This window comes from Parasteatoda tepidariorum, chromosome 7, assembly GCF_043381705.1.
Source record: "Parasteatoda tepidariorum isolate YZ-2023 chromosome 7, CAS_Ptep_4.0, whole genome shotgun sequence".
NCBI lineage: Eukaryota > Metazoa > Arthropoda > Arachnida > Araneae > Theridiidae > Parasteatoda > Parasteatoda tepidariorum.
The window spans coordinates 62,787,961-62,805,252 of record NC_092210.1 but is presented as its reverse complement, the minus strand read 5'-3'; the positions used below and the strand labels follow the sequence as shown (position 1 = coordinate 62,805,252).

At 30.8% G+C, this 17,292-nt stretch overlaps 1 protein-coding gene across 1 annotated transcript in view; it reads left to right on the top strand.

The window, feature by feature from the left end:
• LOC122270830 (uncharacterized) overlaps positions 1 to 17,292 on the top strand; it is a gene marked incomplete in the record, with an annotated part of 246,208 nt that overhangs the window by 142,153 nt on the left and 86,763 nt on the right. The window contains 1 exon segment of the mRNA XM_043049771.2: positions 16,546 to 16,803. Coding sequence (XP_042905705.2) covers positions 16,546 to 16,803 — 258 coding nt within the window.

The window sequence follows — 17,292 nt, the reverse complement described above, 5'->3', positions numbered from 1 at the left end:
TATATATATATATATTACAAGTTATAATTCCTTTTTTAATATTTTCTATTTTCTATGCCTAAATACCATGCGATGGAATTGTAAACATTTGTATCTCTTTGTATCCTTTTAATTTTCGTAAATAATTATCGGACAATAATAAATTTTGATTTAAAATGTTTAATTTAGTAATTTTTGTATCTGATAAACATTATTTTTCGTTTTAAATAAATATTTCAATTTTCCTATAAATACACATTATTTCATTCAAATTAAACTGCATTAAATTCGTTAAAATAGATATTTATAATAATTATTTTAAATTGTTTAATTTTATTACCTTTTCATAGTTTACTCTACATCGTCTAAGTTTTGCAATAAAAAAAATAGATAACTTGATAAGATTTGAATATAAAAGAAAAATTTTCTGAAGATATTAAAAAAATTTATAAAAATTTGCTATAGTATGTACCCATCTGAATGAAACTCAGTGACTTCATTAAGTGGACCAAGTTGTAATAGATTAAACTCTGATTGTTTAACTTTATTAGATAAAAGCAGTTCATATACAATTTTTCTCGCAGTTAAAAATTTGAATATCTTCTTTTTTATGATTAGTTGACTGTTTTGGTTTAAAATGGTAAAATAAGAATGAAATAAATTGCTATTTAAGCGTTTTTTTTTTCAGAGAAATTTCTAACAGTGTTAGTTTATGAATTAACCGGTAGTAAATGTTCCATTTAGATCCATCGAATTTTTCGATGCTATATAATTTCATTTTAACCTAATTATTGTTAAAATAAAAAATATTTTTTTGTAATGTTACCATGTAGATTAAATACATACACTTGAATAATACTTCCAAAATGATTTCAACACTTTCTGTTGTGAAGATTGTTTTGATTTGAGGGATTTTGTCAGGTCAGTTATAAATTAAAAATTTCAATTAAATTGTAATTGCCTATAAATATAAGTTTATCCAGCTTTTACTTATCCAAAATGAATTTTTTTAGTCTTTGCAGCAAAGCTTGTATTTTATCTAATTGCAGTGAAAAGAAATTGTTATGTTTGTGCTCAAAATGCGTTTCTTTGTATAAGTTTTATTTCCTCATTGATTTATAAACAATTACTTGTTATTTACTTATTATATATGTTTTGGAAGTATTTAACATTAAACCTGTCTAATTCTCAATGCAAAAGGTTTTAGAAGCGGTTTTACTTAAGAAATACGAAAAACAGTAATTTGTATTCTCTTTGAGTTTATTAAGTAAGAATAAACAAAAGTATTATCATTAAATATGCTTGCGTAAGATTTGAAATAAATACTTGAATTTATTTGAAAATAGACATTTTGTAATTCTCATAAGAGGATTCACAAAACAAATAGAAGTGAAATTCAACAATCGCTTTTTTTCCAAGAGTTAATCTTTTTACCTTACGCATTTTAGAGAATTTTCAATGCGTTGTAATTCCTTTAAAATAATAAGATAAATAAAAACGAAATCTCTTTCGAGTATAGCTTTCTTTTCTTTCAGTTCTCTAAGACACGGAAGTGAAAATGTATCTTTAAATGTATCTTAAAGATTAGTGTTTATTCTGTTAAATATTTGCTTGGAGGCAGAATTTAATCGCTTAATTCTTTTAAACCAGTGAGAGGTAAAAATAATTATTTACTATTTTTATCTATACTGAAAGATTTTTAATTATTGAATATAAAATTATTTGAATTTTTAAAAGTAAAATTATTTTGATTTTTAATCTTAAAAAAATTAATTATTTTTCAATCATCAAAATTAAAAATTTTTTTCAAACGTTGAAAATAATTTACTTCACTTTTAAAAGCAATGAACTATATTTTGCAATATCTGTTTCAGAATTGATGACAAAAGTATCCATAATATATCAACTAAGCCAAACAATTATTTACCATCAACTTTATCGTTAAAAAAATTTTAAGACTTTCACCGTAACGAGTTTTATTTTTTTTTCACTTAAGAAGGGACAGAAGGATACTAATTTGTTCCTTTTACTAATTACAATGACTTTTTATCATTTTTATCACACATGTAAAGAAAAAACTAACAACAAGTAATATAGATTATAATGCAAATTTATCATAAGAGAAAATTTGAGATTATTTGCTTACAGAAAAAAGTTTTGGCATATAGTTGTTCCCATTCTTAGTGTTGAAGTAAAGTAAATACATCTTTAAGTGAGAAATTAAGTTATTGAGCAAAAAATACATAAAATTGACAGAATTTGTGCAAAGATAAAACTCATTTTTTTTATAAGAAATGTCTCTGCAATGAAGCTTTAAATTGATTCTTATGTACCTTAAGATATGTAAAGTTATTAAACAAGGAAGCAAAATTATGAATAAATAAATAAAACTATAACACTGAAAATGTAAATTGAAATATTATTATATGCACTGTATTAAATTTCAGTTTACTTCAACACTAAGAATGTTGGCAACTATACTCTATAATTTTTCACAGAATGGAATTTGCTGGAATTTCCAAAAATGACAATTTTCCTACATAATTTCCATGATTTCTGTTTTTATGAGAGCAGAGTAGTAGCTTTATGCAATGTTAAAAAGGTTATATATTAAATTTATCAAATAAACGTTATCCAATGAGTTGCAATTCGTTAAAAAGTTTCGTACCAAGTTTGGAACAATAGATACATTGAAAATATAGAAAATATTGAAATTGGAATAATATATAATGGTTAACACCATGGTAAATCAATTCTAAAGGAATGAGTTTAAATAATTGGATCAAACGATTTGTTGAAAAGACTTTTACAAGTGTTATGTCATTTATAGGCAGCTGGAACTCAGTCAGAATTTTCAATTTCAATATTTTTCCTAGTAAATAATTAGAAGGTGATAAAATAGAATCATTATGTAAGTTTAATAATTCCTACATCAGCTCCTGATTATGTTAAATTTATCATTCTAAATGCACTTAAAATCTAAAAGCTATAAGCATCAATGAAAAATTTAGATAAAATCAGAGATAATAAAATAAAAAAAAATCGGAATAGAAAAAATATAATGGATGGTTGCTTAAATCGTACCACTTTTACAATTAAATTTTCATCTGGCATAAGTCATTGACAATTACAGATGAAATATTTTTATAATGAAACACAGTTATTTGGTTACATATATTATTTTTTGGTAATAATATTTGTGCAAAAAGTACTGAAAATTAATTGCTTTTCCAACGTCCGCAATCAGTACTATATCAGTATCAGTAGGAAGCCGGTTGGCATATTCATACTACCTTTTCCTTATCGAACCAGCTAACCTCAAAAATAATATTTTTTAATGATTAAGTAAATAAGTAGACTGTAACAATTAAACTGCGGTCCATAACCAACTACACTACTTGCCATTAAAATAGCTACACTAGAACACCACGAACGTGAAATTCACAGAACGGATAAAGCATGTTTTGCCATGCAAATGCCAAAACATGCTTATCAGCGCATTCTTGCAAAGCAGGCGGTGGTAGCGACTCCTTCAATGTGTATAAAAGAAGAGATTTGACAGTTTCTCATACAGAAATTGAATTTGAGCTTTGTTCTTGGGTAAAACAGTTTTTGTTATGTCTCGTGTAAGAAGGAGAAATGCCTGCCAACACGTTTCTGAGCTTGATCGAGATCGAATTGTGGCCTACCGGAATTGTGGTTTATCATACCGAAGTATTGCTGCTCGCGTTGGTCGAGATCCCATGACTGTTTGCAGAATACGGAATCGATGGGTTCATAACGTTCATATGGAACGTCGTGCAGGATCACAGCGCCCCCCCCATGACTAACCGCTGAGAAGACAGACATGTTATCCACGTGGCCCTAAGGGATCGAAAAGCTACGTCACGAACCCTGAGTCAACAAATGGGGTCAATTGCAAGATAGCAAGTGTCTGCACGAGCAGTTCGACAACGTTTGCAGCAGCATGGACTGTCAGCACGGTGACCATGGCTTCAGCTATTCTTGACGCTGCATCACAGGCAGGAGCGCCTCCAATGGTGTGATCAACGAGAACGCCCATTGGCAGCTTGCATTCGAAATCGTCATACTGGCCCATCACCTGTAGTAATGGTATGGGGTGCCATTGGATACACGTCTCGATCAGCTCTTGTTCGCATTGCCGGCACTTTGAACAGAAGCCGTTACATTTCTGATGTGTTAGGGCCAGTTGCTCTACCTTATCTTCTAGGCCACCATAACGCTACGTTTCAGCAGGACAATGCATTACTGCATGTTGCCCGCACTGTCCAGACCTTCTTTTTACACAGAGCATGTTCGTCTGTTAGCCTGGCCAACACGTTCTCCTGATCTCTCACCCATTGAAAGCGTCTAACCAATGGTTGCCAAACGACTGGCACGCCACCACTCGTCAGTCACTACGGTCGAGGAATTGAGCGATAATGTTGAAGCTGCATGGAATGCAGTACCCGTCCATGATATCCAATCTCTGTTCGACTCGATGCCCAGGAGAATAACTGCTATTATTGCTGCCAGGGGAGGCTGCTCTGACTATTGCTTCCTCAGGATCTATACATCCAAATATGCTGAAAATTTAATCACTTGTTCCTCCAAATATAATGTATGCGTCCAATAAATATAATTCGTTATTTGCATTCCTTCCTGGTGTAGCAATTTTAATGGCCAGTAGTGTATTTTACAATGTATGTTGCTGTTTTCAATGCTTGGGTAGTTTTCAGTAAATCCTTCATCACTTTAAATTTCGCATTGCAATTTCATCCTTGTGCTTGTTACAGAGCTATTATTTAGCGTGCTTGTTACAGAGCTATTATTTAGCGTTCTTGTTACAGAGCTATTATTCTTCGAGAGTAACGATGCACTATTTCTTCAGAAGCTTGAGAAAGAGATCTCACAAGTTTTGTTGCAAATTTTTTAAAGAACATTGAAAGAAGAGTTTATTCTCTCAAATATCCAATAGCCTGTGCTTTTCTGAATATTGAAGAATTTACTGCAAAAAGAACATTTGGTTAAGTCAAATTTTGGCACTGAAGCTGGCACAACTAACATTGGTAGCGAAAGTATCTTGAAAACTGATTTTGAGATAAGTCCTCTTGAGACACTGTTAGTTGCAAAAACAATTGGTTCCATAAGTGAATTGTAAGAACTTCTGAAGACCCACTAGATATAAGTCAATGAGAGCTGAATTTTTCTCAAACTTCGAAAATCCTTTTTCTCATTTATTATCCAATGAGGAATTCCAGAAATGGAACTGGAAAATCAAAGAAATTTTGAAGATACATTTACATTGGCCAAAAATTTGGAAAGAAGAGGAAGGTCAAATCAAAAGAAAAAGAAATAAATTACTTTTTACATTAACTTCAGAACAAGAACGAAAATGTAATAAGACTGAAAGAGCTGAAAAAAAGTTAAAGCAGAAAGTATGACGAAGAGAAGAAAAATACTTAAAAGGATTTAAGAAAAAGCTTCAAAAAATATGGGGGAAAAGAGTATACAAAAAAGTGATAAAATAATAATAATAATAATAATAAAAACATCATCGGATTACACAATGCTAAACATTCCTGATTTAGAACGGACTATTAAACTGTGAGGAAAAAAATGAAAATCAATTTTTTTTTAATTCTGTATTCAACCATATTTTACTTTTACATTCCATGAGTGAAAAAAAGAGTAAAATTTTCCACGTTAACTGTGGTTATACGTGGTAATTCCAAGAAAAATTTTGTTTTTAGACATTTGTGTGGCCTACGGATTCCTAATGAGCATCAAACCAAAATTAAGTGTTCATTCACTGGAAAATTTAGTGTTTATTCACTGGTAAGAACTGTTCCTTCACTTGGTTATCTTAGTACTTATTATTTGAACCACCAAAAGCTTGAAACAATATTATGTAAGTCATCTAAAAAAATTTACATAATTTGCATTTAATAACGAATATGTGGACACCGTCATTTAGGTAAAGTCACAAATTTTGAAATTTTATGAGTTTTTTAAAGGCAAGCTAAGCTTAAGTGTTCCTTCACTTGTTAGTTTACCCTAATCCTTATTAACTAGAATCTTATGAATTGATGGATCAAAGCCAAATTAGATTTAGGTAAATGACTATAATATTTAAAAANATAGATACATTGAAAATATAGAAAATATTGAAATTGGAATAATATATAATGGTTAACACCATGGTAAATCAATTCTAAAGGAATGAGTTTAAATAATTGGATCAAACGATTTGTTGAAAAGACTTTTACAAGTGTTATGTCATTTATAGGCAGCTGGAACTCAGTCAAAATTTTCAATTTCAATATTTTTCCTAGTAAATAATTAGAAGGTGATAAAATAGCATCATTATGTAAGTTTAATAATTCCTACATAAGCTCCTGATTATGTTAAATTTATCATTCTAAATGCACTTAAAATCTAAAAGCTATAAGCATCAATGAAAAATTTGGATAAAATCAGAGATAATAAAGTAAAATAAAAATCGGAATAGAAAAAATATAATGGATGGTTGCTTAAATCGTATCACTTTTACAATTAAATTTTCATCTGGCATAAGTCATTGACAATTACAGATGAAATATTTTTATAATGAAACACAGTTATTTGGTTACATATATTATTTTTTGGTAATAATATTTGTGCAAAAAGTACTGAAAATTAATTGCTTTTCCAACGTCCGCAATCAGTACTATATCAGTATCAGTAGGAAGCCGGTTGGCATATTCATACTACCTTTTCCTTATCGAACCAGCTAACCTCAAAAATAATATTTTTTAATGATTAAGTAAATAAGTAGACTGTAACAATTAAACTGCGGTCCATAACCAACTACACTACTTGCCATTAAAATTGCTACACCAGGACACCACGAACGTGAAATTCACAGAACGGATAAAGCGTGTTTTGGCATGCAAATGCGACTCCTTCAATGTGTATAAAAGAAGAGATTTGACAGTTTCTCATACAGAAAATGAATTCGAACACTCTTCTTGGGTAAAAAAGTCTTATATGCCTCGTGTAAGAAGGAGAAATGCCTGCCAACACGTTTCTGAGTTTGATAGAGGTCGAATTGTGGCCTACCGGAATTGTGGTTTATCATACCGAAGTATTGCTGCTCGCGTTGGTCGAAATCCCATGACTGTTTACAGAATACGGAATCGATGGGTTCATAACGTTCATATGGAACGTCGTGCACGATCACAGTGCCCCCCCTCCATGACTAACCACTGAGAAGACAGACATGTTATCCAAATGGCCTTAAGGGATCGTAAAGCTACGTCACGAACCCTGAGTCAACAAATGGGGTCATTTGCAAGATAGCAAGTGTCTGCACGAACAGTTCGACAACGTTTGCAGCAGCATGGATTGTCAGCAGGGTGATCATGGCTTCAGCTATTCTTGACGCTGCATCACAGGCTGGAGCGCCTCCAATGGTGTGATCAACGAGAACGCCCATTGGCAGCTTGCATTCGAAATCGTCATACTGGCCCATCACCTGGAGTAATGGTATGGGGTGCCATTGGATACACGTCTCGATTGGCTCTTGTTCGCATTGCCGGCACTTTGAACAGAAGCCGTTACATTTCTGATGTGTTAGGGCCAGTTGCTCTACCTTATCTTCTAGGCCTCCATAACGCTACGTTTCAGCAGGACAATGCATTACTGCATGTTGCCCGCACTGTCCAGACCTTCTTTTTACACAGAGCATGTTCGTCTGTTAGCCTGGCCAGCACGTTCTCCTGATCTCTCACCCATTGAAAACGTCTGACCAATGGTTACCGAACGACTGGCACGCCACCACTCGTCTGTCACTACGGTCGAGGAATTGAGAGATAATGTTGAAGCTGCATGGTATGCAGTACCCGTCTATGATATCCAATCTCTGTTCGACTCGATGCCCAGGAAAGTAACTGCTATTATTGCTGCCAGGGGAGACTGCTCTGACTATTGTTTCCTCAGGATCTATGCATCCAAATATGCTGAAAATTTAATTACTTGTTCCTCCAAATACAATGCATGCGCCCAATAAATATAATTCTGTTATTTGCATTACTTCCTGGTGTAGCAATTTTAATGGCCAGTAATGTATTTTACAATGTATGTTGCTGTTTTCAATGTTTGGGTAGTTTTCAATAAATCCTTCATCACTTTAAATTTCGCGTTGCAATTTCATCCTTGTGCTTGTTACAGAGCTATTATTTAGCGTGCTTGTTACAGAGCTATTATTCTTCGAGAGTAACGATGCACTATTTCTTCAGAAGCTTGAGAAAGAGATCTCACAAGTTTTGTTGCAAATTTTTTAGAGAATATTGAAAGAAGAGTTTATTCTCTCAAATATCTAATAGCCTGAGCTTTTCTGAATATTGAAGAATTTATTTCAAGAAGAACATTTGGTTAAGTCAAATTTTGGCACTGAAGCTGATACAACTAACATTGATAACGAAAGTATCTTGAAAACTGATTTTGAGATAAGTCCTCTTGAGTCATTGTTAGTTGCAAAAACAATTGGTTCCATAAGTGAATTATAAGTACTGCTAAAGACCCACAAGATATAAGTCAATGAGAGCTGAATTTTACACAAACTTCGAAACTCCTTTTTCTCATTTATTATCCAGTGAGGAATTCTAGAAATGGTGCTGGAAAATCAAAAGAAATTTCAAAGATACATTTAGATTGGCCAAAAATTTGGAAAAAAGACGAAGATTAAATCAAAAGAAAAAGAAATAAATTACTTTTTGCATTAACTTCGGAAAAAGAACGAAAATGTAATAAGACTGAAAGAGCTGAAAAAAAGTTAAAGCAGAAAGTATGACGAAGAGGAAAAAAAATACTTAAAAAGATTTAAGAAAAAGCTTGAAAAAGTATGGGGGAAAAGAGTATGCAAAAAAGTGATATAATAATAATAATAAAGACATCATCAGATTACGCAATGATAAACATTCCTGATTTAGAACGGACTATTAAACTGCGAGAAAAAAAATGAAAACCAATTTTTTTTTAAATTCTGTATTCAACCATATTTTACTTTTACATTCCATGAGTAAAAAAAAAGAGTAAAATTTTCCACGTTAACTGTGGTTATAAGTGGTAATTCCAAGAAAAATTTTGTTTTTAGACGTTTGTGTGACCTACGGATTCCTAATGAGCATCAAACCAAAATTAAGTGTTCATTCACGGGAAAATTTAGTGTTTATTCACTGGTAAGAACTGTTCATTCACTTGGTTATCTTAGTACTTATTATTTGAACCACCAAAAGCTTAAAACAATATTATGTAAGTCATCTAAAAAAATTTACATAATTTGCATTTAATAACGAATATGTGAACACCGTCATTTAGGTAAAGTCACAAATTTTGAAATTTTTATGATTTTTTTAAAGGCAAGCTAAGCTTAAGTGTTCCTTCACTTGTTAGTTCACCCTAATCCTTATTAACTAGAATCTTACGAATTGATGGATCAAAGCCAAATTAGATTTAGGTAAATGACTATAATATTTAAAAAATATAGCAATAACGAAGAAATATTTTGTCATTAGGTATTAATCATAATTTATGTCTCCTAGATACTGCAAGTAAGCTATGCGTTTCTGCAATTGAGAGTAGAAATATTATTCCAGACAATCCACGAATGGTCTTAAATCCGAAGCTTGTTTGCATCAAGTTTAATATTCCATAGATTGAATTTGATATATTGATATAGTAAATTGGTACCAGGTACTGTATCTATGCGACAAAGCATTCCATTATATACATTTGAAATGTTCCTTGTAAATGAGTATAGATTCAAGTAATCCGATCTGACAGTCGGAAATACTGCTTCAACTTATTGGAAATATGAGCTAATGTATGTTGAGTTTTCAAAACAAAAGATATGTGTTCATGTATTGAATTAATTTGCGCAATATCATTTAAAAACCAATAGTTCAACTTGTGATTCCTTTCACAATTTCTACATGCTCTGAAAATTATGAAGATGCTGTAAAAATGTTACATTTTTATAAACTGTGCATATTAAGTGGATATAGATCATTGTAAGATTATTCTTTAGTTAACTGTTAATAACTAATGTTTTCTTAGTACAATAAATTACAACACATAATACTTTTTCAGAAAAATAGTTAATAATTTATACAGCTTCCTAATAAATTATTATATAGTTTATTTTAATACTTTACTGCTAAATTAAAGACCTTATTTTAATGGAAGTGTAGTTCCTCTTATTTAAAAAATTAAGTTCAATTTAAATTTATTCGTTACTTTTTATTTAATTTGTAAGGTAGTATATCCCATGCTTATTTCTATTGCCAATCATAGTGTATCATAAATTAAATGAGACAGTAAAAATAACATACATTTATGAAAATTTAAAGCACTTTAATACAATAATAAAAGGTACAGTTGGATCGTTTTTAGATTGAGACATAGATTTGCAATAAATAATATGCTGAGAAATAACAATATTTTATTAAATAAAGTTGTTGTATTTACATTTCTTGCATTATCATTGGGAGAAACAAATCACATAATGTAATATTAATAGGCGAAGAATATAAAGATATTTTCAACTGTTATCGGTATAAAAATAATTCAAAGTTGAAAGGACAATGACTATGGGGGACTGTTTTATCGGCATATTTTATGTATAATCCTTTTTAATATTATTTCTACACAATAAAAAAAATGTAGACGAAATTACGGTAAAAGGTATTGACAACCTGAGTGTAGGAACCGTAAAATCCATTATATCGCACAAAGAAGAAAAAATTCTGCCGTTACAAATGTTAGATTAAGATATTTCTTTTAAGGGAAACCATAATTCTAGTAATTGAACCAAAATATACAGTATTTAAACCCTTAATTACTCCTTTCGTTATGGTTGGAGTTTCTCGTGCGTTCTGGTTTACAAAATCACAGTTCTTATTTCCATATATTTAGTAATAAATACAAAACTGAAAACTAAATTTAACCAAATAAATATACCGTATTCTAAACTCACGATAAAATTACCAAAATGTTCTTCAGAACTGTCACTTTATTATAACAGTTATTTGAATGGATGATAGTAGTTAGAGAACTGTTAATTATTTCTTGAAGATAATTCTCAATTTTAACAAGATGTAAAAAGGTACATGGATAACTTTAAATGTGCCATTAAAGTGTTTTAAAGATACGAAACTCAGTTATATCAAACTATGGCGATTGTTTTATCCATATTTAATGGGTGTAGTGGGATTTATGTATTTATTTTTATATATAAGTTAGTTTGCTTGCAAAAACAAAGAAAGGCATAAAAACTCTTTTCAGTTTCTAAAGCCAAATAGCACAATTTTACGAAAGACAGCAGAAATATGCATTCCGTTTTTTAGCGGTATTCGAACTCACTACATTTCATCTTCAGAACGCTTAGTGGAACAACATACTGTCCGGCATGGGGCAAATAAAACAACTATATATTATTGAGGCATCCATTGTTCCTCTTCTCCCAAAAGCTCTGGAACGTAGAGATAGCGGGTTAAGTATCTTAGTGCTGCATTTCTCATTTTTGTGCTATCTGTTCTGTAATTTGACAAGAGACATTTTTTGCAATGTGTCTACACCAAGTTATTCACTATTGCACATTCATGGTAACGCTTTGATTTGAAACCGCTACATTCATTGTAAATAGCATTTGACTAAAAGACGAGACTGCTGTAATAATAATTAAAAAACCTTACTGTTCCATGAATGCATTTATTTATTTATTGTTACACATATATTTGCAGTCTTGTGTGCATTGCAAGGCTTGGTTGTCCCGCAGTGGACTGATCGTTAAGACACGGTTCCCAGCAGATCACCGAAGTCAAGCATCACTGGCTACGGTCAGTGAAAGGGTGGGTGACCACTTGCATCAGTCTGCGTAGGGACCGAGGATGTGCGGTTTTGGTCCTCGTTAAACTGTTCTACCGTGCAGTGCTTGACTTCGCGTGCAGGTCATCGGTCTACCGAAGCGGGGGTGCCATCACCTCTGCAGAGGATCAAAATTGTGATGCCATGTCGTATCATCATCCTCAGGGGTGCTTCCCAGACAGTCGCCAATAGTCCATCGTGCAGCTCTAGTGCGACATAAATTAACTACAACAACAAAGCATGGTTATGTGTCCTTGTAAAATTGAAGAAGAGATTTTTAAAATGAGAGAAAATATCACAAAAAACATCTATTGTGATGTGGAGATAGCAGGTTCGAATCCCACTGTGACTCAGGATGCTTGTTTGTACTGTCTTTCTACCTTATGTTATCTGTATTTCGACTTCACAAAGGCATGCAAGCCATGCTTTGTATTGAGCCCGCAAGCCAACGTATGTGTGCGTATTATTAAATAAAAAGTATAAATAAATCGATGCATTTAGAGTTACTGTTGGATTCAAACTCGCTACCTCTACGTCCTCATTTAAGGACGTTGGGACAGCCCTGGTGCGTAACAGTTAAGCTACTTATTTAGCTAACAATTGATCGGGCACTTGTAAATTTGCAAAAAAATAAATTTCATAGTTTTTAAGGTTGGTAGATGTTAACTTATAGCTTGCATAGAGAAAAAGCAAACAAATAACTTACGCGATACAAAGTTAAGAAGAGTTTGCTAAACAGAAGAAAAGTTATCAAACTGCTCATATTTGCTTCTTCTCAAACTGAACTAGCACTGTGAAAAATGCCAGATAAAATTACCAGATTTAACTACATTTACTATCAAACAGGATGGTAATAAAAACCATATTTTGCTGTTAATTTTACCAAAAAGTCGTTACCAAAGCTCTTCGTTAGAAATTACCGTCTTTTCTTGAGCACATAAAGTAAATTTTATAATATTTTGATGGTTTAGTTAGACCATGCTTTTTTTCTCAGTGTTGGAATCAACTTTTTACTAGTTTGTTTAAAAATTTATTAGGCAAAAATTGAAAGATTTTTAAGAGCATCAAAAAATTAAATACAAATTTAAAAATTATTCTGGGTGAAGTGGCAATGATGGTTGGCTTAATCTTTAATTCCAAAAGAATCAAGAATAGCTAGAATCGAGAATAGTGCTTATACAATAGTTCTTTTGATCGTAAGGTTAGGGATGGGGCGAAGCAAGCAGGGTGTGAAGTTTTTTTGATTGGTTACGGAATATAACGTTAAATTGATATTCCCAGCATCATATCAAATTCTTTCCTCATTTTTTACAGTTTTAAAATTTTCTTACAGTTTTCATATTGATAAATATTCTGTCGGAAAAAAATATATTTTATACATAGCAACACTGAAATCAAAATAATGCAATAACAGATGGAATGTTAACGTGATATCTAGTTTCAATAACTCAGCAGCGAAAAATAAATAAAAACTTTGCCTGCATTATATATATAAATTTTGTTTGCTTCTTATGCTGGAAAGATTTGTCTGATCATCATGATTTGTAACCAGGATTTTGCATCGAAAAATCCCTATTCATTTATTTATTTTCGTTTCTCCGATGTATTTTTTTTTTTTTTTTTTTTTTTTTTTTTTTTTTTTTTTTTTTTTTTTTTTTNTACACTGTTTCGGAATCGAATAAATTCTTTAGAAGGTAACACGAGGCTTCTTTCAAAAGAAATTGATTTTTTAAAGAATTGGTATTAATCGTGAACAATATTATTTCAAGTGAATAGTGTGTTTAATGTCAACTTGGCATGATTTAATGTATTTTATATTTTATTGTATCACAGGATCGTATTTCCGGTAAGTATTGTATTTAGTTTTATTCGTATAAAATATTTATATAATTATATTTTGCTCATAATAAAATCACAAACATTTACAAAATATATTATATTTGAAAGAGATTTAAATTATGTGCAATCATGCAACGATTAAACTAACAGTAGCAGCATCAACATTTTTATTCAGAAGTTCATGTTATAGAAATTATGTATTTTAATAAAAGCAATTTTTAATATTGAGTAGAAAAAATTTATTTTTAAAGATAAAAACACTTTTGGAACATTTTATATTTACCTAGATATTTGTAAGTGTTTTAATTTATAAATTAACAGCACCTGCATCAAAAATTTTTAGCAAAAAGTACGAGTTAATAAAATTCTTAAAAGATTTGTGTTACAAATGCTAATATGGACTATTCAAACTTTCTCTCAGTAAGATCCCAAGACAATTCTTTGTAATACGCGTATAATGAAGATGGAAAAATATATTAATTTACAAATAAATTTCTTAATTGGTATATATCTTGCATTTCGCTTAATTTTAGTTCCGTAAACATGGATAAATAGACTTTTCAGACATTAAGACAAATTTATATTTCTTGTTTTAACAGAACAATGAACACATTATTTTATCTAATGTTTAGTTTCAGACTACGTTCGCTATTTGGGTAAGAAACTCTGCTTTTCTTAGTGAATAATTCATATTCCTTCTGTTAATTTAATAAACTTCGTCATGCGTATGCGTATGCTTAGTGTTTCGTATAAGATTTTGTTTTATGTATTAGTTAGTTAGTTTTGGTAACTTCATTATTTAAATGAATGTGATTTGATATCGTAAACGATAGATACGGAATTTTATCTTCTGCAATATTTATTTAAAGAACATCTATGTGTTTGATTCAGAACATAATCTATTCCAGCGGTTACCAATTTTTTCGGAAGCGAAACCTTAAGTAATCAATTTTCTTTGAGTGGAACCCTAAATGCATAAATAAAGTTTATTTAAGAAATTGTTGATGTTTTAAACAATTCCTATAAAAGACTATCTTTAAAATATTTAGTTAAAGGAATGAAGATTTTTCATCGTTGCATTATTAAAAATCCTTAATTATGCTTCGTGTCCGACAGTTAAATTTGCAGTCCTCGTTCTATAATTAGGAATTTGTTTTTGGTGTATACACATGAGATGAAAAAGAATAAAATAAGCTGAATTATGGTTTACTTCGAAATACTGAAAAATTAAAAACATAAACTTAAAAAAAAATAAACTTTAAAAATTAAATCTTGAAAATAAGTATGAAGGAAACACGTTTCTTTATTAAAGAATTACTTGAGTTTGATTTGAAAATTGCGATAAAAAATACTGATGCAATAGTTTAAAAATTCTTGTTCTTTTCATAATTGCCCAGTATATTATTTTTAGAATTATTATATTTTTTAAAATTTATTTTACTGACTTCTTAAAACCATCCGGACGATTAAATTGTAAATAATAGCTTTGATTTAACTATAATCGGAGGTTTCAAAATTCATTGGTGATTGCAAGAAGTACAAATTCACGGAATCCCTTTCACTCTTTCACGAAATCCTAAGCCTCCTAAAACACAATTTGGGAACCACTGATCTATTTTATAGATTTGTTAAAGAATTTTTTTGATTATTGTGATTCCAAGTATAATTTTTTGTTTAAAATTTGACACTATCGCTGTCTAAAGTATAAAATGTGTTCGGTCAACTGAAGCAAACACCAGACAGTAGAGATGAAAGTGGGCAATAAATATTAACATACAAATGAAACCAATAAATGGACAGCGCGGTCAGATATTATTATTACACTTTGCACATCTCAAGTAATTAGGTTGTACAGAAATTGGCGTTTTTTAATAGCTTTTAAAACTTATGCTTAAATGTGATGAAGAGTGCTTGCTGTAATGTATCAACCACTTCTAATATTCTGATATTAGAAGTGGTTGATAGTAAGAAGGTTAGAAGTTGATGTTTGGAATTTGATGTTTGGAAGAGGAGAGTATTTTCAGGCTTGCATTTTTTGCCTATCTTCCAAATTCCTTCATCTAATATATGACAAGGCAATGATGATAAAGAAAAATCTAGTAATCTTGGTTCAGTCTAAATAATTCTTCTAGCGTTAAAGAACTGTTTATTAGTTTCAAGCATACGAAAAACAAAGATGAATGATACACGAGTGAAAGATACATGCACTCAATGAATTTCTGGTGCATATTTGAAATTTTCTATCATTCTTCAACGGGTGCACACGCATTTACTATAGAATGTTTTTTTTAAAACAAGTACAATAGAATTTTTTCCCAAAAGTACAATAGAATGTTTTTGTTTTTATCAACGTCTAGCATAGCAGCAGTTGTACATTCCTGCTGTGTTGATAGCACATAAAATTGGGAAGATTAAGGATCGTATGAACTTGTGAAAGACAAAGTTTGTGTATCACCAATACCAACATTGCTGGTGTGATGGATATTGATAGAAATATACTATTGAACGTATGAGGGAACTAGTTTACAATGTGGATGTGTGCCAGTTGAACAAAGATGCACACATTAAACACTTAAGAGTACCAGATGTATGTCATCCATCTTTGCTCGTCTTATGCTTGTAACAAACAGCCTTTAGAAACTAAATAAATCATTTATATTTAATCTGCGATTATGTATCTGTATGCATGTTTGTAGTTTTATAAAACTAAGAAGTCGCATTCGACAATTCTTTGCGGTAACTTGCGGCGCATTTTTTGAAATTTATTTCACAATTCAATAATTAAATATATTTCTAAAAATGATTCTTTTTCCTATGCAGGTTGGATTGTATATGAGTGATAAGCTAACCCTTGTTTTATCTGACAAAGATAACATTCGAGTGAGCTTCGTGAAGTCATTGTTCGATGATCACTGGCATCAAATAGCCTTCAGTGTGCGAAGAAACACTGTTTCCTTCTACTTAGATTGTGAACATAGTGCAAAGTTGCCTTTACCTGGCAAAATCCGACCTTTTGGAATGCAATCGGCTACTATAATAGTTGGAAGCACTGGTGAACATGAGCTGGATGCTTTTCAGGTAAGATTAAATATCTTTAACAGCATTGAAATTAACGCATTAAGAATAATTAATTTTGAAATAATTAATTTTTAAAAATCATTAACATAATATATTAAATGTTTAGCAGCGCATAGTATATTAATGAAGTTTTGTAAAATACAACTAATAAGCAGAATAAAATCTGCTAGACTGTCAGAATATATCGAGCGAACATTCAAGATTGATGAAATCGGTGTGATGCTAAACTATGTTATTCTTCTAATTAATCTTTCTTGTACTATATATAGTATGGTGCAGATTTTAGCATCACATTAAAACTACAAAACTTTTACACCGTATAATGTTTTAAAAGTGAACTGATTTTTCCGTAAGTGTTCTAGCATTCAAGTTTCTAAAATAATTACTGATGATATATATATATATATATATATATATATAATTTTTAGTTCAAAATGAAGATAAGACAAAGGAAAATAATGGACATATGGAAAAGGGGGGGGGGGGAAA